This window comes from Rutidosis leptorrhynchoides, unplaced genomic scaffold (genome assembly GCF_046630445.1).
Source record: "Rutidosis leptorrhynchoides isolate AG116_Rl617_1_P2 unplaced genomic scaffold, CSIRO_AGI_Rlap_v1 contig187, whole genome shotgun sequence".
Lineage (NCBI taxonomy): Eukaryota > Viridiplantae > Streptophyta > Magnoliopsida > Asterales > Asteraceae > Rutidosis > Rutidosis leptorrhynchoides.
In genome coordinates, this window is record NW_027266436.1 from 63,211 (window position 1) to 88,852 (window position 25,642).

General features: G+C 39.9%; 1 protein-coding gene across 1 annotated transcript; it reads right to left on the minus strand.

Moving 5' to 3' along the window:
- Window positions 1-1,520: 1,520 nt before the first annotated feature.
- On the minus strand, window positions 1,521-11,291 carry LOC139881724 (uncharacterized). The gene is made up of 7 exons (XM_071866148.1): window positions 8,487-11,291; window positions 5,882-6,502; window positions 5,117-5,659; window positions 4,471-5,019; window positions 2,136-2,589; window positions 1,968-2,032; window positions 1,521-1,745 (listed from the first exon to the last, which is right to left on the minus strand). The coding sequence occupies exons 1-7, from the start codon at window positions 11,289-11,291 to the stop codon at window positions 1,521-1,523; spliced, it is 5,262 nt and encodes a 1,753-aa protein (XP_071722249.1).
- Window positions 11,292-25,642: the final 14,351 nt, after the last annotated feature.

The window sequence follows — 25,642 nt, forward strand, 5'->3', positions numbered from 1 at the left end:
ACATATAAGACTATAGAAAATTTTATATGATGGAACTTTGTGTAGAACCACATTTCCACTGAGGTCCATTCACCTACCCCGGATTTTTACAATTATTGGAAAGAAAAAAACAACAACTTAATCGTCTGAATTACCCTAGCATTAATGTACTTAAGATGAAAGTTGCAAAATAATTTTCTATAATCAATTGATCTAGATGTTATTTCAAAGAGTCACTGAGTTACATGCACCCGAATTTTTTGAAGTTCTGTTTTTTCGCTTTAATCAAGCGGATAAAGTAGAATCCTACAATTTTCCATAATTACTAAATTTAGTGTAAGACTTGAAAATGAAAGAAAAGAATATGAAGTTTTTGAATCTTATGAAAAAAATTTGACATACATTTCTATGTGTTTATATTAAAGAAGTAGCTTTGAGATGTTTCTTATTTGAGGTCAAAGGTTTGTAAAAGAAAATGATAAATAATCATGAGTGACCCAACAAATCCTTGCATTGTCTTAGCTCAAATCATCAAGACAACAAACTAGATACGCCATTAGAGAAGAATGAGTGCAAACCTTTTCGACGAGTAAAAACGGTTGATGTGTTTGGACACTTCCCTCTAACTTTCTACAATCGGCATCTCCAAAAATCACCTTCACAGCTTTACAATCTTGAACAATAAACTCTTCCAAGGAGGGCCACTCTGAAATATGCTTCCCTTCACAGAAACCTCTGACTTTGGGCATGTCGTGAAGATGTAGAGTGACAAGTCGAGGAAATACAATTTTGCCGACTGCTCCTTCAGGTTTCTCCTCTTCTTTTGCAACAATGTGCTCCATCTCCACAACCACTGAGACCCAGATATTGGAGTTGTCCTAGGCTTTTTGCCATAGACATTGTAAAAAGGTTTCTTAGGCGTCGACAATTTACAACTGTCAAGAACTCCATACAGTTAAGTAGCCTCTTCCACATGGACGACGGAATCACATTCATTATGTTGTGACACTGTTTCACCTCAAGGACCTTTAGACGACAAAAGGATTCCGCATGGATTTTATCGTTCCATATTTCTTTATGTTGAACACCCTCAACATGTAGCTCTTCTAACTTTGGAAATGCCAGCTATAAATGCACATAGATAAACGAAAAGTAAGCTTAACAACTTAGGGTCAAAGCACTAAAAACATAGAAAAATAACATATCAGATAAATCGGCATACCTTCTCATCAAATAGAGGATGTAATCCATCACCAGCACAAGTCTCTGGACTAAAGCACATGAAGCTCTTAAGATCATCAAGCTTGAGTTTGGTTAAATGAGGGAATTTGAATGTCTCTACTGTTTTCCCTTTTCCTTCTTCCATCGCAATTATGCCCCGTAGATTATTGCAACAAGAAACATCAAGCACTACAAGCTCATGAAGAGTTTTGGCCATGGCACTTGAGAAGAGATATGGCAAACTATGACAACCACTCACGTTCACTTCCATCAAACTAGGAACTGGCTTTTGCCTTTTCTCACCGTTGGGACTTATTGGTTCAAATAATTCTTCCAAGGAGGGGACATCCGACTACCTTAATTTTATTCAAGCTCCGCAACATATCCATTGAACTTGACGGAAAAACACGTGACAAATTTTCACAAAGTTCAACAGTGAGGGATGAAAGTTTGCAGAAGGACGGTCCGTGGAGCTGATTGTGCCATATCCTCTTTAATTGGCACATGGAAGAAAGCTTCAATTCCTCCAAGCTTGGAAAAAGAACCTGCGTAAAAATATCGTATACGTAGAATGGCTGAAATTTTTGGTATAGAATTTTATTATGCTGAAATTTGGGGGACAACTTTGGGAATGACCAGCAGCGAGTTAGTTTCTCCACCATGAAGTGCCAATCTTATGGTACATGATAATGATCTAGTATCTAATAAGTTGCTTCGCTGACTAGAACTGGAAGAATGATCTACATAAAAATACTATAGATGCTTACCTTTTCATTGAAGAAGCCAGGCAAGGACAAGTCAGAGTTGATACAACCAAACGCTTGTTGTAAACCTGTATCAACTTTCATCGAATGTTTGCCTTCCTTCGAATTCGAATGAAGTAAATGTCATCATTTTGGGGCAGCCGGTTATTGTCAGTCTTGTTAAGGATGGACAGTGGATACGATACTTTCCACAAGAGAATGTCTTGAGATTAGGCAATTCCTCAAGAGACAAGGAGGTTAACAAAGGAAACTCAAAAGTGTCGGTGGTTGTAGCTTCCTCTAATTCTTCTTTTTGCATATACATAATTTCCTCCATGAGTACACAACTCGCTATTTCGATTTCTTTTATCTGCACGAGTGCTTTAGCCATGGAAGAAGAAAAAAGAAACCTCAGGTTCTCACACTTTTGCACCTTTAGTTCCTTTAAGTTTCGGAAACACAACGCTCTTTTTGGATTCTTGTTCCATATGCGTTCCAAACTTGGCAAGTCACTCAAGGTTAATATAGTCAATTGCCATAGAATCTCGACATCCCCACTAGTCGTCAGTTCTTCAAGGTCAAATACTTCTTGTATTAACTGACATCTATCAACTGTTATAACTTCCAAATTCTGAAGCTTTATTATCTGCAAGGGATGAATGACACCGCATATCTCATAACAATGCTGCTAACAAGAAATTATGAATACGAATTGCATGTGAAATAATAACAGACGAAATATTCTCACATGATAGATCTAAAGATAATGGGAGATAAAGCGGAGTAGTGATTTGAAATTTTCCCTTATCCTTCCATAAAATTATTTACTTTACATTTATCATTTACCTATTATGTGTTTGGTCTTTATTATACGCATATTAATGTGGATGAATTATTGAGTTTATTGAATTTACCCTCACATTTTGTGCAATCTGCCTAAATTTTAAAAATTCTTGGCACAGGCTCAATTGATTTTTGATGTGGTCTGATATAATATCTCAAATGAAAGTGTTAAAAACAATCTTAATAATCATCTCCAAAATTGTTATGAACTAAATTGATAAACTAGAAAAAAAAAAAAAGAGTACACTTTTAGTTGATATTTAGGTGTAAACGAGCCTTGCATTTTTTCCAAACCGTTCCAAAAAAAAAAAAAAAAAATCTCTTGTCGAGAGAGTGAAAGTAAAAAGTTATTATAAATTTATGAGACAAATACTAAAGTTGTATTAAGATCTTAATGTCCCCATGCATAGCGCTATAAGATCCAATATTTTATGATATTGACGTAAAGCGGAATAGATGCCACATCGACCAAATGTTAGAGAAACGGTTCATCTCCATAAGATCCATTGGTGGCCATAACATCCATGAATTGGTCATAACAGCGCCGTATGGTCATCAAAGTCAATTTCAGCAAATGATTTAGTTTTAAAATATGAGGTCCTAAGATACGCTTTCTCATCATAAAAAAGTTAGTTTATGCAAAAAGTAGAAATTTTTAGTCATGTAGCCAAGAAAAAGAATTGCTTCATTCGATGATGATTCCAGTCCAGCATCATGCTTTTGTGGTTTGGGTCACTAGATAAACATAATTTTAAAAAATAGGTAGTAATGGGGTTCCACTTTTTTATTATACTAACGGAATAGTAATAACATTTGTTAATTCCAATGCACAAATTAATGCTAGATGTGTTTCTACTTGATACTTTCAAGCAATAGATATTACAAAAACAATAAATCTAAAAATGTGTCGCACATAAATTCTACCTGGATTATCAGAAAAATTGTTAGAATGAAGATCTGTGGTAGATTTGATCACTACAAAAGGTCCATAGCTCACACAAATCAGAACAAAAAATTTAATTATTCCACTAACATCTCAATTTACTAAGGGCAAAAAACACATATTTGCCTATCGAACATTACATTTGAATTTTCATTACGTTGTCATACAATAGTTCCATCAACTCAAATATAAGACTATAGAAAATTTTGTATGATGGAACTTTGTGTAGAACCACATTTCCACTGAGGTCCATTCACCTACCCCGGATTTTTACAATTATTGGAAAGAAAAAAACAGCAACTTAATCGTCTCAATTACCCTAGCATTAATGTACTTAAGATGAAAGTTGCAAAATAATTTTCTGTAATCAATTGACCTAGATGTTATTTCACAGAGTCACTGAGTTACATGCACCAGAATTTTTTTAAGTTCTATTTTTTCGCTTTAATCAAGCGGATAAGGTAGAATCCTACAATTTTCCATAATTACTAAATTTAGTGTAAGACTTGAAAAGGAAAGAAAAGAATATGAAGTTTTTGAATCTTATGAAAAAAATTTGACATACATTTCTATGTGTTTATATTAAAGAAGTAGCTTTGAGATGTTTCTTATTTGAGGTCAAAGGTTTGTAAAAGAAAATGATAAATAATCATGAGTGACCCAACAAATCCTTGCATTGTCTTAGCTCAAATCATCAAGACAACAAACTAGATACGCCATTAGAGAAGAATGAGTGCAAACCTTTTCGACGAGTAAAAACGGTTGATGTGTTTGGACACTTCCCTCTAACTTTCTACAATCGGCATCTCCAAAAATCACCTTCACAGCTTTACAATCTTGAACAATAAACTCTTCCAAGGAGGGCCACTCTGAAATATGCTTCCCTTCACAGAAACCTCTGACTTTTGGCATGTCGTGAAGATGTAGAGTGACAAGTCGAGGAAATACAATTTTGCCGACTGCTCCTTCAGGTTTCTCCTCTTCTTCTGCAACAATGTGCTCCATCTCTCCACAACCACTGAGACCCAGATATTGGAGTTGTCCTAGGCTTTTTGCCATAGACATTGTAAAAAGGTTTCTTAGGCGTCGACAATTTACAACTGTCAAGAACTCCATACAGTTAAGTAGCCTCTTCCACATGGACGACGGAATCACATTCATTATGTTGTGACACTGTTTCACCTCAAGGACCTTTAGACGACAAAAGGATTCCGCATGGATTTTATCGTTCCATATTTCTTTATGTTGAACACCCTCAACATGTAGCTCTTCTAACTTTGGAAATGCCAGCTATAAATGCACAGAGATAAACGAAAAGTAAGCTTAACAACTTAGGGTCAAAGCACTAAAAACATAGAAAAATAACATATCAGATAAATCGGCATACCTTCTCATCAAATAGAGGATGTAATCCATCACCAGCACAAGTCTCTGGACTAAAGCACATCAAACTCTTAAGATCATCAAGCTTTAGTTTGGTTAAATGAGGGAATTTGAATGTCTCTACTGTTTTCCCTTTTCCTTCTTCCATCGCAATTATGCCCCGTAGATTATTGCAACAAGAAACATCAAGCACTACAAGCTCATGAAGAGTTTTGGCCATGGCACTTGAGAAGAGATATGACAAACTATGACAACCACTCACGTTCACTTCCATCAAACTAGGAACTAGCTTTTGCCTTTTCTCACCGTTGGGACTTATTGGTTCAAATAATGCTTCCAAGGAGGGACATCCGACTACCTTAATTTTATTCAAGCTCTGCAACATATCCATTGAACTTGACGGAAAAACACGTGACAAATTTTCACAAAGTTCAACAGTGAGGGATGAAAGTTTGCAGAAGGACGGTCCGTGGAGCTGATTGTGCCATATCCTCTTTAATTGGCACATGGAAGAAAGCTTCAATTCCTCCAAGCTTGGAAAAAGAACCTGCGTAAAAATATCGTATACGTAGAATGGCTGAAATTTTTGGTATAGAATTTTATTATGCTGAAATTCGGGGGACAACTTTGGGAATGACCAGCAGCGAGTTAGTTTCTCCACCATGAAGTGCCAATCTTATGGTACATGATAATGATCTAGTATCTAATAAGTTGCTTCGCTGACTAGAACTGGAAGAATGATCTACATAAAAATACTATAGATGCTTACCTTTTCATTGAAGAAGCCAAGCAAGGGCAAGTCAGAGTTGATACAACCAAATGCTTGTTGTAAACCTGTATCAACTATCATCGAATGTTGCCTTCCTTCGAATTCGAATGACGTAAATGTCATCATTTTGGGGCAGCCGGTTATTGTCAGTCTTGTTAAGGGTGGATAGTGGATACGATACTTTCCACAAGAGAATGTCTTGAGATTAGGCAATTCCTCAAGAGACAAGGAGGTTAACAAAGGAAACTCAAAAGTGTCGGTGGTTGTAGCTTCCTCTAATTCTTCTTTTTGCACATACATAATTTCCTCCATGAGTACACAATTTGCTATTTCAATTTCTTTTATCTGCACGAGTGCTTTAGCCATGGAAGAAGAAAAAAGAAATCTCAGGTTCTCACACTTTTGCACCTTTAGTGCCTTTAAGTTTCGAAAACACAATGCTCTTCGTGGATTTTTATTCCATATGCTTTCCAAACTTGGCAAGTCAATCAAGGTTAATTCTCTCAATCGTGATAGAATCTCGACTTCCCCACTGCTTGTTAGTCCTTCAAGGTCGAATACTTCCCTTATTAATTGACATTTTTCAATGGTTATGGCTTCCAAATTCTGTAGCTTTATTAGCTGCAAAGGGGTGAATAGGGGTGAATAACTGATTATCTCATAGTAATGCTCATAATTAGATAAACGAGTTGTGTGTGATATAAAAATAAAAGAAATAATCTCATTCAATATATTCAAATATAATGGAAGAAAGAGCGGAGTATTGATTTTTGAATTTTATCTCATTCTTCTTTAGAATTTATCAACTTTACACTTCTTATTTAGCTATCATGTATCTGGACTTTGCTGAATATATAATAATAAGAGAGAATTTAAAGTCCTTGAATTGTTGAGGTTATTCAACGTACGATTTTGTGCTTTTTACCTAAATTTTTTAATTTCATGGCATAGGCTTAATTAATTTTTTAGTCACTGACAGTGATTATATATAATAAGTCAAACGAATTATTTCCTATCGAATAGTCATGAACTAAATTGACATACAGACAAAAACTATACTTTTAGTTGATTTGCAGATGCAATTTGAGCCTGCCATATTTTCCAAAGTATTTTAAAGAAAATCCTCGTATCGAAAGATTGAAAGCAAAAAGTTATTGCAAATTATAAAAGAAATACTAAAGCATTTAAAAGATTTTGTCGTCCCCATGCACAGCACTACAGGATCCATTATTTTCTATCATAGATGTAATGCGGAATATATGCTACATTTGCCGAAAGTAAATTAAAAACAAAATAGAAAAGAAGGTTCATCACTGCGAGATCCATGGTTGGCCGTAAAAGGATCTAATTGAGCGAACAGCAACATATGGGCATCGGAGTCAATTTCATTGAAGGATTTAATTTACCCATATAAGGACTTAAGATGCGCTTCCTTATCAAATAGCAAAATTATATGGCAAATTTTATTTATGTAGCAAAGAAAATGAAATACTTAATTCAACAAATGATTTTACTCGATCATGCTTCTGCTTTTTGGCTCACGTGATAAACATAATCTTAAAAAATAATTTAAAGAAGGGTTTCCATTTTAACTTTTTTCTGACAAAACAGTTAAAGGAATTGTTAAATCAAAGCGATAGTGCACAAATGAAAGCTAGATGTGTTTCTAATTAATACTTTCCAGGAATATTTAAAAAAGAAGAAGAAGTTTAATCATGTGCAGGCACATGAAAATTTTACTAGCAACATTAGAAAAGTGGTTAGAATAAAGATTTGTGATAGATTTTATCACCACGAAAGGTCCATAGCTTCTTAGAACCAAAAAAAAAAAAAAATTAATTAATTATCCAACTAAAATCTCATTAATGTACCAAGGTAACAAAAGCAATCTGACCTACCAGATATTATATTTGATTTTTCATCTGTAGTCACATAATAGTTCCCTCATCTAACAAATAGGAGTATAAAAAAGAATTATTTAACGGAACTTTGTGTAGAAACACAATTCCACAATGGTGCATTCACCCACCACAACTCTTTACAATCATTGGGGGAAAAAAGCAACTTCATTGTCTCAACTACACTAGTGCTGATGTACTTACGATTGTGACTGCAAAATTATAAGTAATTGATCTGGACGTTATTTGACTCATAGTCAGTGTAGTTAAATTGACCTATTGAATTTTTTTTTTAGTTATTTCTTTCACTTTAATCAATCAGATATAATAGGACTCTACATATGTCCAATCATTATCAAATAGAGTTCATAAAAATTGTAAAGGTCGTATATACTTCCTCAACTTATGAATATATCCATAAATGTTTGTGTATACATATTCGATTTTACCATTAAGCAATAATAAGGTTCCAGATTATTTGAAAAACATATAAATTGCATGGTGCTTCTTTAACTATGTTGATAACATTACACAAATAAAGAGATCCAATTAACTACTGTCTAAATGTTTTAATATATTCACATATCACATAGCACTTCCTGGAAATCTAAATCTCAAAAACCGATTCTTTATCCAATTTTTTCTCCGTCCTATTATACTCTCACATTTAAAATCCATGCATAAAATCTAAACAACAAATTATATACCTGTTGCCCGTCAAAGAAATCAACTGAGAGGTTTGCGGTTTTGTAGAAGCTTGTCATCTTTGGCAAGTTTCGTAATATCAGCCTATGCAAATTACAGGACTTCACATTGGGGTCATATATTTCATCTTTGTCAACCTCGACATCTGCAACAATTTGCTGCATTAAGTGGCACCTGCTTATTTCAATCTCTTCAAGCTGGGATGATAATCTCATCATGGACGAAGGAAACAGATGTTTCATTTCACTACAGTTGTCCACTTTCACAATCTTTAATTTGCTGAAAGATTCTAGGGCAAGACAGCTGCCACAAATCTTCTCAAATTTGCCCAGATTCTCAAGAAACAAAGATACCAATCTCGTAAATGCAGTGCACTGGACATTGTTCGTGGGGTGAACAACATAATGAAATGAGGGGCTATTTTGCACGTGAAGATATTTCAATTCCTGGAATCCTTCAATGCATAAATCGTGAATACTATCATTGCCATCTTGCAATCCATCCAAGTGGAGATGTTGTGTTCTCTGCAAACATCTTTGCACCCACTCATCGAAAAGAAGATTGCCCAAATCCAGCTTGAGCTTTAAAGTTCTAGATTCTTTATATTCAACCGACCAATCCCAAAAGCCCCCAATTTGGATTTTATGCTTGTTCAGTTTCCCAAACGGCAAGTCTCTTGGGAGATCGGCAGAATGAGGAATGGCAATGTCCAAAGTGCTCAACTTATTCATGTTCTTTAACTCAGTCAGGCTGGCGTTTCTTCGCGGTGCTTCATCTTCAGCCTCCCACCGATCAAAACTGTCGGCCATAAACAGTTCTTCTAAATTAACCAAGCTTCCGAGCACGCCAGGTTCGATAACTTTGAGCCTAGTGCAACTTTTTAAGTTCAAAATTCTCAATTCTGTTAGTTCACCTATTTCTTTAGGCAGCCGAGCGATTGTCGATCCTAAGAGATGTAGAATCTGCAATGCTTTCAACTTTCCAAGAAGAGTCACATCCTCGAGATCGCAATAAGCAAGACTAAGCGACTTGAGGTTCTCAAGGAACTCAATCGACGAAGGGAGAGAGGTGATAGATATTTCTTCTAATTCCAAGACTTGGAGCTTCTGCATAGATTCAAAAAATGACTCGGGAACTTTGAGAGATGAGAATTCTTCGTACAACAGAAATATCCTCAAGTTTGGGCAATCTAATTTTTCAGGAAGCTCATCAATGCCAGCATTAGGGAATAATATCGCAATGCATTCTCTAAGCTCAGCCTTTGACCATTTTTTAAACCCACAATCCTCCCTCCCGACCAAGGCCTTCCATTCTGTTGAAGCAATAGAGTTGGCCACATCAGCGACTATGTCATGCATTCTGACTTTTACTATATGATTGCTATCTTTTTTTTTTCTGCTAGAAGCATCACTATCTAGTAACAAAGAAGAGTCGCGCAGACAATCTAGATCCATGCTCAACCTATCTCTAGCATCTTCGATGGTCTTGCTGAAATTGTTATATAAACCCAAACCCAAGCAATAGAACAAGATATTCCCCATTCTCCCTTGGCGTAGAGTACAAACCAAGAACAACGATTGGATCCTCTCGTCTTTTAAGTCTTTGTAGTTCAGTTCCACTAGTGATTTAAAATCAGATCCTTCTATAGTCAAAGCATTCCTCCATGCAGCCAAATTTCCGCTCCTCAACCTTTTTGCCAACGAAATAATAAAAAGTGGCAACCCTCCGCAATTCTTGACTACTCCATCTACCATAAATCTAAAATCAGGATCGTAAACTTTGTTCCCCAATATCCTTTCAAAAAGTCTTCTTCCTTCCCTATTGTCTAACTCCTTGAGTTGGAATTCTCGATCAGAGACCATGTCAATGCGTAAAACTTCTCCTTTTCTAGATGATAGCAATAGCTTGCAGCCTCTTACTTTATTATCGTCGCCACAAGGAATTCCAACATCTTTCAACTCTAGCTTCCTCCATAAATTATCTAAAATTATGAGAATTTTTTTTTCACAATCACACTCTAACCTTTCACGCAAACGATCAGCTCTCCCACGAGCAGTTTCGACATTCATTAGATTTAGGCCTAGTGCGTCAGCAATTTCTCCTTGGATTGTTTTTAAATCTGGATTGCATGATACATTTGCCATGGCAACCATATCGAACAACTTCTCTTTCTTAACTCGCCTTTCAACATCCTCCAAAAGCTTGGACTTGCCAACCCCACCTAGTCCATACACCCCAACCACAAAAATCTTGTCATCAGTGATAGCATTTATTACATCCTCTGTGATTGAAGCCCTCGACTCCAAGACATCTTCTTTCTTGTCAACAGATCTTGCAGCGGAAGTGGTAGCAGTAACAATTCTTTTTGGATGATTCTCATAGGAGACCTTCTGGAAGTTAACATTTGCAGTTTCATCATAGAGTTCCCGAATGACTCGAGTCATTTTCTTCACCTTCCTGCCAATTGGATGGCGCACCATTGGGTTGGGAAGCCACCCATGGAAGCAAGCAGTTTTTGCACTTTCATGTTGTGTTAACAAATTTTGTGCTTCATTAGCCTTATTCTTCACGCTATCCAACCATTTATTAATATCAGTGTGTATAGAGTTTCCACCATACATGGCTCCATCGACGGAGCGCTGCACCCTTTCCCTCGCGTTCTCCAGCTTCTCGACTCCATTTTTGAGATCCTGGATGTAACTCTTGTAGCACAACACGTATCCAAATTGGCGTCCGATGGGAGCAAACAGGTACTCACCTAGTTTTGACACAAGATTCGATGCAACGGAGGAAGCCAATTCCGCCATAATTTATTCTTTAATGTCTAGAAATTCCTTTCCCTCTCTTTTGTTTCTTTTGTTGTTGCACCCCTATGATTAATTGCTTAAATAAATCTGTGCCAAGGAAACTGAACAGAGAACAGAACTAATCACTCGCGATGTATAAAAAGAAAGGAAGAGCATAGTGATAAAACAATGTGAACGACGAAACAAAACCCACGACGAGAGAGAGAGAGAGAGAGAGAGAGAGAGAGAGAGAGAGAGAGAGAGAGAAGCGGCACAGCGCATGCAAAAAAAAGAAAAACGTACAATTATTGCACTCGGTGCACCCAAATAACACGTTACTGGTCTACATGGACGATTTGCAGATATTCTTACGAGGACAAACGAACAACACGTTCCTGATCAACCGCGTGCAGTAGTGTGCTAAATTTCTTTCATTTATTATTTTCTGTTGTCCGTGTTTTCTTTGCCTTACGTTTTTTGAAAATGGGGATGACTCTTCGAGGGCTCAAACAAATTTTGCAGTCACCATCACAATTTCACGCTCTCTGAGTGTTTCTGAGAGAAAGCTAAACCGTGCTCCGTTTTGAATCCAAAGCATGAGGAGAAACAATACAACATGCATATTGGCGATTCTTTTAAGTATTGATGGTTAGAATTGTTTAGAACCATCTCTCAATAATTTAAAGCTTAAAACATTTTTTTTTTCATTTTCACGATTTTGCAGGAAAGCAATTTGTTCTTTTTTAAAAATAGTGAACAAATAACATTTGACGGCTGGTACGTGTTTGTATGTTTGTAACAGGCTAACAGCCACTATCTGGATTTGAATAGAAAATATTGGGTGCTCCTGGACCTCATCCCGTGACTGAGTAGGCCCACTTTTCATATTTCTGTCCCGTCTATTCCATCGTCCAATATCGAAACTCCATTAATGGCGAACAAGAAGTTGGGGACCTTTGCCACCCGTCCCAGCCCCAACAACTAGCAGCCGAGCCCGGCGACGGGCTGCTGTCCGTATCTAGAGTTCTCCAGATCCAGATCTGGATTGTCGGCGTCCTTCAGCCAGGTCTGGTCGGAGGAGGTGGTGGCGGAGTCGGAGGTGGAAGAGGAGGCGAGGAAGATACAGACCATGAAGAGGCGGGGGGAGAGCTGGTGGGGGAGGAGCTGGCCCTTGTAGAAGAGCTCGTCGGCGATGCAGAGGGTGGAGGACGAGAAGGAGTGGGAAGGCGACGAAGGGAGGGTGTGGGAGTGGGTGATTCAGGGTTTTGTCTCTTCTCTTCCCCCATGGTTGATCCTTGATGAAGCCGATGAGCTTGGGTTTGGTGAGCGTTTTAAAGAGATGAAACGTGGCTGACGTGGAGGTTCAGGACCATTCAGTATTTTCTACATGAGGGATTACAAACATTTCTTAGCGCACCGCAAATGGCATGTCTCCCATTAATTAGAAGACAATTTTTTAAACTGGCTACCTCTTAATGGGGATTGTCGGTCCGGTTCCCGTTTTCGGGGGAGAACCGGACCGGACTGGACTAACCCCTTTTTTCTAAAAAATATATTTTTTAATTTCTTAAAATAGTAATAAAATTTAAAAATAATAACAATTTCTGTATTTTTCTTAATTCTTTTAATTTTTTTTCTAAGTAATCGGTTCCATGGGATTGACCAGTTCCTGGTCCTAAAAATTGGGAATTAGTTCTCCCGATCTGGTTCTCGATTTTTAAGTAGAAGCAGACCGGATCAGGAATCGGTCACGCCTAGGAGGGAGGGATGGTGAACTCGAAGTTGGAGGAGGATGAGAAGGAGTGGGAAAGCAATGAAGGGAGGCCGTGGGAGTGGGTGATTTTGCGTTTTGTCTCCTCTTCCCCATAAACTTGATGCTTAACGAAGACAATGAGCTCTTCAGGAAGCGTTTTGGAGAGATGGAAAAGTGGCTGATGTGGAGATTCAGGACCACTTAATATTTTCTATGTGAGGGATTACGGACAATTCTTAGCGAACGGCAGATGCCATGTCCCCAAAAAATAAAAAGAGAATTTTTCAAAAGACTATATCTCTAAATGTCGGAAATTCACGACAATATCGTATCGATTAAAAGTTTTTAAATACTAGTACTTCATATTAAACAGAAATAAAGATGAGGCTATTTCCGTCTTTTATTTAGCTTAATACACACCTTTTATTATTAATAGATCAAAATATCATTTTATTATAAAAAAAGGTCAATCGCTAACCCATCTTGTTTTTTTTTTCTCTCTCATCTTTTCTCTTCACATTTTATGTCTATTATTAATTGAATTAAATATTCTTTTGTGAGTGAAAATCAATTAACGGTCAGTTAACCAAAATTTTTGTTTATCACAGTCAGCGTTGCTTCTCCCCTATTTTTTTTTTTAAAACTATGATGGATTGAATTTTGTAATATTTTTAATTTTGTCAGTTCGGCCCATAAATACTAATTTGCCTAGACTGTTGATTCTTTAATTTAACTATTCCATTCGTCAGTGCGAGGTAATTTTTACAATATTCAATCTCTCTCTCTCTCTCTCTCTCTCTCTCTCTCTCTCTCTCTCTCTCTCTCTCTCTCTCTCTCTCAACATAGATACTCATACTCCGTTTTCATTAATGAACGACTTGCAATTAAGAAATTGATTAGTTGAGAAACGAATAATACTAGGAGGAAATTATGAGGATGGAATTCATCACATGGTTTTGTTCAATTTGCCTGGATAAATAATTGCAAATGACCATTGGACAAAGGCAAACAATACAGGGCAACAAAACATTAGCTTTATCAACATACCACTTGTGGGAAAATTTTCCACAAATTCCTAAACCTATTGCTCTTTTCTTAAGTCTTAAACATTTTAATTTTGCCAATTTAGTAATAAATCTTTTTACTTTTTATCATTGAGTCCATCTGATTAATTTTAGTTGAAATTTGCTGACATAGATGCTGGTGGTGCCACATAGCAAGGTCGGCTCTGGCATTGACAATTTTTAATAATATTTAATATTTTTTTTAAAACATTTATACATTTTGTTTTATTTTTTCTGATCTTTTGCTTTCTTTTCCCCTTTCTTCTTCCTTTAGTTCATGGCCGGCCACAAGTAAGTTCCGACTAGGCAAGGCCTAGTGAGGGTCGGCCTCGCCCAGGCCAAGCTAGACTAGCTCTCACCAAATTTGGCCTAAGCAAGGGTGAGGGCTCCTCTCGCCAAGTCTAGCAAGGCCAGCCCTTGCCCATGTTAAGCGGCCTTGCTCAGCATTGCCTTTGCCTTGCGAGGCCGCCCTGGCCTGGGCGAGGCCGAACTTCATTGAGTCTCGCTTGGGCAAGGGCAAGCCTCGTTGAAGCTAGCAAGCCCAACCGTGAAGAAAAAAGCAAAAAAGAAAAGAAAGAAAAAAGAAAAAAATTATAAAATATATATTATTAAAAATTGTTCATGTCAGTACCGACCGTCCCACATGGCACCATCGGCATCCACATTAGGGAATTCTAGCTAAAATTGGCTGAATGGACTTAATTGGCAAAAAGTGAAAATATTTAGGACTGAATTTACAAAATTAAAAGGTTTATGATTGAATTGGCAAATGTGCAATAGGTTTAGGAATTTTTGGACAATTTTTCCCATCACTTGCTATAAAGGAATTGATTGGTTGAGAAATATTGTATAGTATTAGAAGGAAACGGAATGATGAAGAGGGACAAATATCACCCCCTTAGGAACTTCCACTGTTGTTATAATTGATAACTACACTAATTAATTTGGCTGTATGGACTCTTGCGAAGCTTCAATTAGTTAATTTGGTCCTTCTCCCAAGAAACGAATTTTGCTTAAATCATTTGAGTGCTTGGTATGATCACTTCCCTTAAATCTTAAAAAAAAAAAAAAAAGTGCTCTTGAAAGTGAACAATACAAATCAATCTATGGTCCACTAAAGATTTTTCCTTTCTTTTTTCGGCATTAGTAAATACATTTTGGTTTGTTCATTTATTGAGGGCGTGTGAGGTGAAAAAAAGTGTAACAACGGGCATTTGAGATACAAAGAAGTATTCAATGATTCTCAAAGCAGAACATCATACTTCCATTGGCAGTGGTCGCGTGAGAGAGGGAATGTCTAGTGCACATGTCAGGCGGACACGAAGAAAATCTCACACTAGATACTTGGAGTGAAAAGGGTCAAAGTGATTGATGATACCTTGTTAGCTCTTAAATTTTCAAGAAGAGGTGCATGCTTATTAGGAGGAAATAGAGTCAACCCAAATGAATAGATCTTGTGCACTGGCCAAAAATTGGATGGCATGATCACATGCTAGATAATCGGGGTTATCAACCTCCATTCTTATAAATATGTTTTATATATTGATAAATGCATCATATTAATTACCCAGTTCAAAATATATTATCGGTCATCTTAGAAAAACGGACATGTACCTTTTCGATTCACGAGATTTAACGGAATGTAAAAGTTTTAAAAAGTAGATTTTATCAGTAAAATTTTGTAGGATGGTCATACTCTCGCTCTTCTACCCTTTTTCTATTAGTATCGTTACTCGTTAGTGAAGAAGAAGCTCAAACAAGCCACCACAAAAGCCTTGGTCGTTACTAGATATGCTATTATAACACCCTATATTTCCTTTTTCCCCAATTCATATAGTGGAATAGAACGTCAAAAAGTTACATTTAATCATATTTAAATTTTCAAAAATTGTTCCAACATCACTTGTCATGTGAGGTTCTGAGGTAGATGGAGCCTCGACAAATTGGGCCCTATTTGATCAGATAACGTAGTCATGTGCAATTCCATTTGCTAAGCATAACAAAAACCAAGCATCAAGTCAAGATAACATATAATATGGCACATTTTATATTTTACTCTCTTTGTTATCGAGGAAGTTTGATTGGGATGCGTTCGCGTAGGTCTCTCTCTCCCTCCCTCCCCTTTCATGTGACATCCAGATTTTCGGGATTTAATTTCGACTGGATAAATAGTGACATTTTAATCGGAATTTTGTAGAGGACCGTTTTTATTGTGAAATTGGGATGCAAGATGGGCTATTGGATGGTGAAAAATAACAATTGGAGCATGGAGACATTGATTAATTTTATAGAGGCCAAGTAAGAGTGAATCATGAGGGAGTGGTTGTGCAATTGAAGTCATTGCTAGGAAATTCGTAACATCCCCACACCCTAGCAAGAATGGACCACTTGGGAGGTTATATGGGACATTTTGATGGCCTAATGAAGGCCAAGTATTTATACTTGGTTTAGATTGATTTAAGGGAGATATTTTGCAAAATATCAAACCTTGGTGGAGCCCTCACTCCTCATAGCTATCCACCTCTCTCTCTCATACCCCTCAACCGAACAGCTTCTCTCCTTGATCGTCTAAGCCTTCTTCTCCGTTCCATACGTGCGACCTCCAACCGGGAAGGGAGAAGGCCAGCAGGGGCAAGCTTCATTGCCGACCTCAGTTTCTCCATTTCTCTGCCCGTAAATACTGCAGCTCCACGCCAACGTCTCCCACCGAGCGAAACCCCAAGCTGAGTCAATCTTCACTTGTTGAAACCCACCAGCGAAGACTCCATCTTTCCCCACCAAAGCACCACCGAAATTTTAGTCAACTTAGCAAGGATTCCAGGCGGTTTGTTGACTCCCTCGCTCCACCGAAGCTCCCCACGCTGACTCACTCTACCGAATTACCTTCAACAGCCCCTCACGACTTCAACCCATGCCTCCACTGAGTTTTCTCTCCAAGCTGCCACGTCCGGGTCAACTAAGCTTCAAGCGAAGCCCCATCATTGACCGTGAAGCTTCTCCGTGCGCCACGCTTGCAGCTCCATCGATCTCATCATCCACCGAAGTTGCTCCACCACGTCGTGTCTTCATGCTGGTTTGTTGACTCCAGAATCAAGCCGCGGCGTCCTCCATCGGGTGGATTGCCCACGCGTCTGAGGCTGCCGCTGTGTTGACTCCAAGCTCGGCCAACCTAACGTCGTGAAGCCCCCTTAGAAGACCACGCCGTCTCACCGAATCCTCATCCCATCTCTGCCAGCACACCCGTGTCTTCTCGTTCAGCTTCCACGGTCGAAGATCCCAGCGGAGTAGCCGCGCGTCCCACTGATGCCAGCGAACCCATCCTGTTAACTGAAGCCTGCTCCACTTTCGTGGATCCAGCTGCTCGACCGAAGATGCTGCCCAACTTCTTCAATCCAGCGAAGTGCAACAGCTCACTGAGGCCCAGCAGTTTCGGTCTCCTCTTGCCTGTGAATTTTAACAGCCCAGCCCACCGAAGCACGCATCTTGAAGCCTACAGCAAGATAGGCCCAGTTCAGTCTTGTTCAGCCCAGCTCCTCCAAGCAAGACTAGAAGCTCCTTTGAGTTTTCTTGCCCAACCCGTGAGTTCAGTGAGGCCCATTCGGTTTAGCCATTTCAGCGCAACTCAGCCCGGTTCGCAATTGTTTTCAGCAGGTCCGAGCCCAAGCTTTAGCCCATGAGACTCAGCTCAGTTCAGCCCGCGAAGCAGCCCAAGAAGTAGGCCCAATCAAGTCTGGCCCAAGCCCAGCTTTTGCTGTGGGCTTGCGAGGCTTGTAGGCCCGGCTCGAGTGTCTATCGTCGCCGCCGAAATTTTGGAATTCGGCCGCCGTCGCGGTTTTCGATCTTCGCTTTACCAAGTGAGTTTTACTCACTAAAGCTTTATTAGTTTGCTAATTATGTCTTAGGGTTGGTTAGATTTAATTACATGCACTTAGGTGGTTAGATTAGGTTAGAACAATTAATTTAGTGACTTGAGGATGCATGTTAGGTGGTTAGACCTAGCTATTAGCAAGTAGAAATGTTTGGTTATTTATTGATTGCATCTCGGGATTTTTCCCGACCCGTTTCGGGCTCCAATAAGGCAATATAGGCCTAAATTGGATTTTTAATGTTTATTTATTTATTTTTCGAAATTAATTATTTAATTAATTATTTTTCCGGAAATTCAACCGGGATGGCCGGTGACCGGAATTCCGTGCCGATTGTCGTGGTGCAGACCGTTTATTTATTTGAGCTCTACGTTGTGTGGAATTGAATTTATTGTGGAATTTTAGGAATTGTCCTAAATTGTTTGTTATTGAATATTTGATTGGTAAGGGCCAAGCATGGATATATAGCGCCAGTACGTTGATGGGCTATATAGTAGGGAGAATGGTGAGACCAATCAGGTACGATATTATTGGACATACGTGGTTCGGTGATTGGAAGTATCACTGGCGAAAACGGCGCCTTAAAGAACGCACGTAAATGACTTATAGACACACGTGGTTCGGTGATTATGGGAATATCACTGGTGAAAACGGCGCCTTAAAGAACGCACGATGTTGTCTATAGCCGATGTCACCTTGGCGAAAACGACGCCCTTGAAAGGACACGTGGTTCGGTGATCAAGGTTATCACTGGTGAAAACGGCGCCTTAAAGAACGCACGGTGTCGGTGATGGGTATGTCATTGGCGAAAACGACGCCCGAGAAACACATGTGATTTGGTGAATGAGTACACCACTGGGAAATCGTGGTATGAGTGGGAATGACCTAGAAAGGGTCTGGCTGACATGTAATCGACTTAGTCGATTGATCAATGCTTGATCAGATGTCGTGAATTGTTTGAATACTTGTGTTTAACCTTGAATTGCAGGTTGGAACTGAGGCTAAGGTAAGTCCTCTGACTCGTGTTGTGCTTAGGCAACCGTATGGCGTATTAGTTTATTAATCGAGTCTTAGTGGGTAGGACTCGCTGAGACGTGGTCTCATTGGTTATTGAATAACCATTTCAGGACCCTGAGGAAAAGTTGAGGAGGAAGAACCTGAAGGGGAGAAAGTATTTTGAAGTAGAAGATGATCCAGAGAGGGATCTTGAATATAACCCGGATGTGGATTGAGATCCCATCCCTTTTGTGAACCCTGTCTTGGTATAGATAGGTGTGAGACTTTTATGTTGTGAATAGTATTGTAAATATACTATGAGTTGTGCCGTTAATGAAAGTGTGGTTGTGAATTTCAATATGAAAAATATGGCCTGCTTTCCTATCCCATTAGTTTATTGTCTGGGGATTTATAACTGCTTCCGCATGTGCTTAAATAAAAGAAAGGGTCGGCGATACATAGTCTTGGGATATCGCTTTATAAAATCGACCAAATAGAAGGATGTGCGCGCGTCCGAGGATCGGGGCGTGGCATCCCCTTTTTGTGGTATCAGAGCGAAGTTGAAGATTGGAGTGATAAGGAGCGTTGACCATGGGATAGTTGGTAGGAAAGGCCTTTAAATTCATGATGGTGCATGTCTGTGTTAGCTGAATGCTAAAATTGTTTGTGGTGTGTGGATCGCTCACCTTCTAATCCAGTGTGGGTTTGGAAGTCGGGTTGCAGTGTAAAGACTGAACCATGAGCAAGCAGGAGCTGAGAACTCCTAGTAAGAGGACAATGTCCTTTGTAACTCGGGATGAAGCACTGACTAAGGTCAGTACCCGAGGTGGTTGTGGCAGAGTGTTGACTCTGGCCAGCTCGAGTGTAAGAGTACCATCGCAGGTTGGTACTAGTGTAGCAGCGTCGAATGATCCTAAGTTCGATAGGATCGTTCTGATGCTAGTGTTCCTTGGGAACTGGATGAGCCAGTAAGCTCAGGATCAAGCCATTGTTGTTGTTGTCGCTATCGCAACCGTTGTTGTCGCCTTGCCTGCTGAGATCCAGAGTGGAGATGTGATCCGGGAGCGAGTCATTGCATTCGAGCCAAGGTATAGATCCAGTTCAAGCAGAAATGTGAATCGATCAGAGAAAAGACCGAGGTCGAGAGAAAAGGTATTCTATTTCACTCTCGAGGAAGGGTGGGATAGTCAAGTCAGCACTGAGCATAATAGATCAAGTTGTTTTCAGACGTGATGATGGAGATCGGTATTATGTCCTTCATAGGACGCGAAATTGTTTAGAGTATAGCCAACGGGGATATCTGGTTGGGAGTGATCCTAGCAGACTGATGAGGCAACCAGAAAGAGTGCATGCTTTCGCCTAATAGAAGATAGAAGATGCACCAGAAAGGTGTCAGAATTGTAGAAAGAAGTATGGATAAATCCAGTGTCTGAGTATGACGAGAACCTGTTGTGTTGATGACCAACATGGCCATCAGGTGACGGACTGTCAGTGGAAGTCTAAGGTAGCATAGACATTGCTACTGTGGCAAGGAAGGAATGGGAGTAGAATGGACCTTGCATCGATCAGAGAAAGAATGTGTTGGAAGTGATTTTATCAGAGCAGCGTAGCAAAGTTTTGTGCTGAGTTGGTAGAACTTAAATTGTTGACGTAAAAGTGAAAGAGAGGGAATCACTAGCAATAGTCATGCTTGACTAGTTGCTGAAGTGTGAGTTTGATGCCACATGAGTAGAATGGACTCATGGAGCATCTTTTAGTAATAAATCATGGTCGTGGAGCAATTTAACTTAGTCCAGGAGCACACGAAAGTGTCGAGTTTATTGTAAGTCGAAAAGAATCTTCGATTTCATTAATCTTGCTGGCTGAAGGTAACTTGTTTGTTAGACGGAGGTTACCAAGGTTGCTTGCGCGAGTGTCTTGGGTAAGACTGATTGGAGAACTAGAGATGGAGGACATCTCAGTGGTCTACAAAATTCTAGATGTGTTGTCACTAGAACTGTCAGACCGCCGTCAGAGAAAGAGATAGAAATTATGATTGAGTTAGCACCAGCATAAAGCCACTCTCGAAGGCTTCTTACCAGGTATTGTTGTTTGAATTGATAGAACCGAAAGTACGGATGTGAAGATTGATGAATGAGGAGTTCATACGTATTAGTGCATCGCTTTAAGGAACATTAGTTTTGTGGAAAGAGAAATGAAAATGGTTCATTGCAATCATACATCAACCATTGTCAACTTAATTGGGTGACTTGTTATAAAGAATGTTGATGTCTTCAAGGATCGACTTGAGGACAGGTTATCTTCAGTTGAGAACCAGGAAGGAGGTTATACTAAAGACAACACTTCGCACTTGATTTAGCCTTGTGAGAATAATGTAAATCCATTTGATTTGACGAACGCTTCAGCCGCTGCCATAGACTTGACAAGCTGAGTATTCAAAGAATATCTAGATCAATGATGATCATGTGGTGTAGTGACATTCTAGGGTATTCATTATGTGATGAGGATCACGAGAGCCCTTAAGAATGGTCATGTGATTATAGGTAAAGGAACCTCCGTGGATCAGCCAAGATCGAATCAATTGTTAATGAACAGAGGTCGAGATTAGTGTCAGAGATCAGAAGCCATGGAGATGGACAGATTACTACAGAAGGTCTGTGAAAGAATTTTCAGCATCAGTACCATCGTGGGATTGATCTCTTAAGAAAGAAGAGAAATTCATCAGCATAGACAAGTACGAGGATAATTTCCAGAACTTAAGTAAGAACTGACTATCGTACTTGTGCTAAACTTTTCATTTGGCTCTGGAAAGCACGGAATCTTTAGTGATGTGTCTTGTAGAGATGGGTATGCATTGATACAACATGAGAAGATTGTTGTATCACCGTTCCGCCAGTTGAGACCAAATAAGTGGAATACGAAGCGGTGTCATGAACCAGAATTTTGGCAGAACTATAATAGTGATATTGGGTATCACCTTGGAGGAATGAAATGGGTCATTGATGTGTTGAGCCGAGAGTCTTCAATTGTGCATAGACTGGCTAAAGTGTAGACTTTACTCGAAAAGACTTCGAAGCTTGGTTTTCAAAATTGAGGCAGGCTACCTTTTTAATTTTATAGCCACCCTCAAGATTGAACCCAGTGTTCAAGTTAGAATCGACGCCTAGTTGGCAGACAAAGATGTTCAGAAGATCTAATAAGAAGATACTGGCAATAAAGAATCTGACTTTAAGACTTCTGAGGATGGAAAGTTCGAGTTCCATGAGTGATTGAATACACTTGACAGTGTAGCACTCAAGGAAAAGATCTTGTCGGAAGTTCACTATAGTATTGCAGCTTTGACCATATGGTGCAAGTAAATCAGAATCGGCATCAGCTAGATTAGTAAGCTGATATAAAGATAGATATTGCCGAACAGGTTGCAAGTGTCAGAAGTGTCAGTAAGTGGAAGCTCGGTAATGCAAATAAGGAGAAGTTTTACCATCACTTGAGAGTCCCAAGTGGGAATGGAAATATATCACAATGGAACATTGTGATAGGCTTACTAAAGATTCATGGGATTACTGATACCATTTGAGAATAGTGGTTGATCGATAGATGGAGTTGGTCCTCTTTGGTACAGTACGAATAGATCTTGTTTTGAGTGGATAACATCCAGATTTCGGGCTCTGATTTCGATTAGATAAATTGGGTATTTCATCGACGCGATTATAGTGTTTTTCTTTGAGTTGGCCTCTCATGAGATGACTAGACTAGCTGGGTGAGTTATTAAGGACCTTAAGGCAAATAGACCTGAGAATCCGACCATGGATTGACTTCTCGACCGTGCTCATCTTTAGAGATCATTGCGGCACAGTATAAAATCGATTTGAAATCAGAGATAGGTCAGTTCGACTGAGATGATTGACCGATCGTGGGTGACTCCACTAAATTGGAAAATTCTCATCGACCGACACTAATTTGATGTTTCTATCGTTTTGGCGCCCTATGTCCGTATTTGAATCTTTGAGATTTTCACGACAATCGAAAGCCGCTAATGGGTCGAGTGGGTTTATTGTGGCTCGAAGAAAATCGACCACGGGTCATTTGTCCTAAAAAGCTCTGAACACTACCCAGTAGCCTAGGTCACACTAAAAGCGTGTCGGAATGAAATTAACCGCCAATCTAAGTTCGATTTCAGAAATTGAAGATTCTATCTTATCAGAGTAGGTATACTGAAGTGTGTGTGCATCAGATAATTCGCCAGCATGGAGTGCCGGGAATGAATTATATTTTGAATCTAGATCAGAGATTATAAGTTTGACAGAGTTTTCAGAGGGTTCTTTCTTAAGCAGTGTTATAGAAGAGGGTACAGAATTTCAGTGGTGAAAAAAAAGAAGTGAAGAAGATTTCAGGCCAAAGTCAGTACAGTAGTCAGTTATTGCAGTTGCCAAGATCAGTGCCAGAGTTATATTAGATCTTGACCAGAAGTTCCCAGTTTCAGCAGATCAGTCAGATAGTTTCCTTTTAATCAGTGCAGAGCAAAGTGTACAGGATTTCAGTCGGTTGGGATGAGATCAGAAATCAGAAAATCGCAAGTCCAGAGTCAGCTCAGTAATCAGTGTTTGTAGTTGTCAGATCAATGTCAGAGTAAAGATTGCTCAGAACTGTTAGAAATTTTGAATCGTTGAGGTTCGAAGGTTTATTTGGGGAGTCGAGAAAAAGAGATCAGATGTGGATGACAGAGTGTCTTATGTGAGAAGCTCAGTTCAGTTGTTGGTTCAGAAAGAGCAGAGTTTGTGTACCAAGATGATCTCCTTAGTCAAAATGGTCGGACAACACCATGAGATTGAAAGATTAGCATGGAGTAGTAAGACTCGATGAGACGACAACACCCCCACCTTTCGTTTAAGGATTGGTAAAGGTTTAAATTTCGAGGACGAAATTTTATAAGAGGGGAAGAGTTGTGACATCCAGATTTTCGAGATTTAATTTCGACTGGATAAATAGGGACATTTTAATCGGAATTTTGTAGAGGACCGTTTTTATTGTGAAATTGGGATGCAAGATGGGCTATTGGATGGTGAAAAATAACAATTGGAGCATGGAGACATTGATTAATTTTATAGAGGCCAAGTAAGAGTGAATCATGAGGGAGTGGTTGTGCAATTGAAGTCATTGCTAGGAAATTCGTAACATCCCCACACCCTAGCAAGAATGGACCACTTGGGAGGTTATATGGGACATTTTGATGGCCTAATGAAGGCCAAGTAGTTATACTTGGTTTAGATTGATTTAAGGGAGATATTTTGCAAAATATCAAACCTTGGTGGAGCCCTCACTCCTCATAGCTATCCACCTCTCTCTCTCATACCCCTCAACCGAACAGCTTCTCTCCTTGATCGTCTAAGCCTTCTTCTTCGTTCCATGCGTGCGACCTCCAACCAGGAAGGGAGAAGGCCAGCAGGGGCAAGCTTCATTGCCGACCTCAGTTTCTCCATTTCTCTGCCCGTAAATACTGCAGCTCCACGCCAACGTCTCCCCCCGAGCGAAACCCCAAGCTGAGTCAATCTTCACTTGTCGAAACCCACCAGCGAAGACTCCATCTTTCCCCACCAAAGCACCACCGAAATTTTAGTCAACTTAGCAAGGATTCCAGGCGGTTTGTTGACTCCCTCGCTCCACCGAAGCTCCCCACGCTGACTCACTCTACCGAATTACCTTCAGCAGCCCCTCATGACTTCAACCCATGCCTCCACTGAGTTTTCTCTCCAAGCTGCCACGTCCGGGTCAACTAAGCTTCAAGCGAAGCTCCATCATTGACCGTGAAGCTTCTCCGTGCGCCACGCCTGCAGCTCCATCGATCTCATCATCCACCGAAGTTGCTCCACCACGTCGTGTCTTCATGCTGGTTTGTTGACTCCAGAATCAAGCCGCGGCGTCCTCCATCGGGTGGATTGCCCACGCGTCTGAGGCTGCCGCTGTGTTGACTCCAAGCTCGGCCAACCTAACGCCGTGAAGCCCCCTTAGAAGACCACGCCGTCTCACCGAATCCTCATCCCATCTCTGCCAGCACACCCGTGTCTTCTCGTTCAGCTTCCACGGTCGAAGATCCCAGCGGAGTAGCCGCGCATCCCACTGATGCCAGCGAACCCATCCTGTTAACTGAAGCCTGCTCCACTTTCGTTGATCCAGCTGCTCGACCGAAGATGCTGCCCAACTTCTTCAATCCAGCGAAGTGCAACAGCTCACTGAGGCCCAGCAGTTTCGGTCTCCTCTTGCCTGTGAATTTTAACAGCCCAGCCCACCGAAGCACGCATCTTGAAGCCTACAACAAGATAGGCCCGGTTCAGTCTTGTTCAGCCCAGCTCCTCCAAGCAAGACTAGAAGCCCCTTTGAGTTTTCTTGCCCAACCCGTAAGTTCAGTGAGGCCCATTCGGTTTAGCCATTTCAGCGCAACTCAGCCCGATTCGCAATTGTTTTCAGCAAGTCCGAGCCCAAGCTTTAGCCCATGAGACTCAGCTCAGTTCAGCCCGCGAAGCAGCCCAAGAAGTAGGCCCAATCAAGTCTGGCCCAAGCCCAGCTTTTGCTGTGGGCTTGCGAGGCTTGTAAGCCCGGCTCGAGTGTCTATCGTTGCCGCCGAAATTTTGGAATTCGGCTGCCGTCGCGGTTTTCGATCTTCGCTTTACCAAGTGAGTTTTACTCACTAAAGCT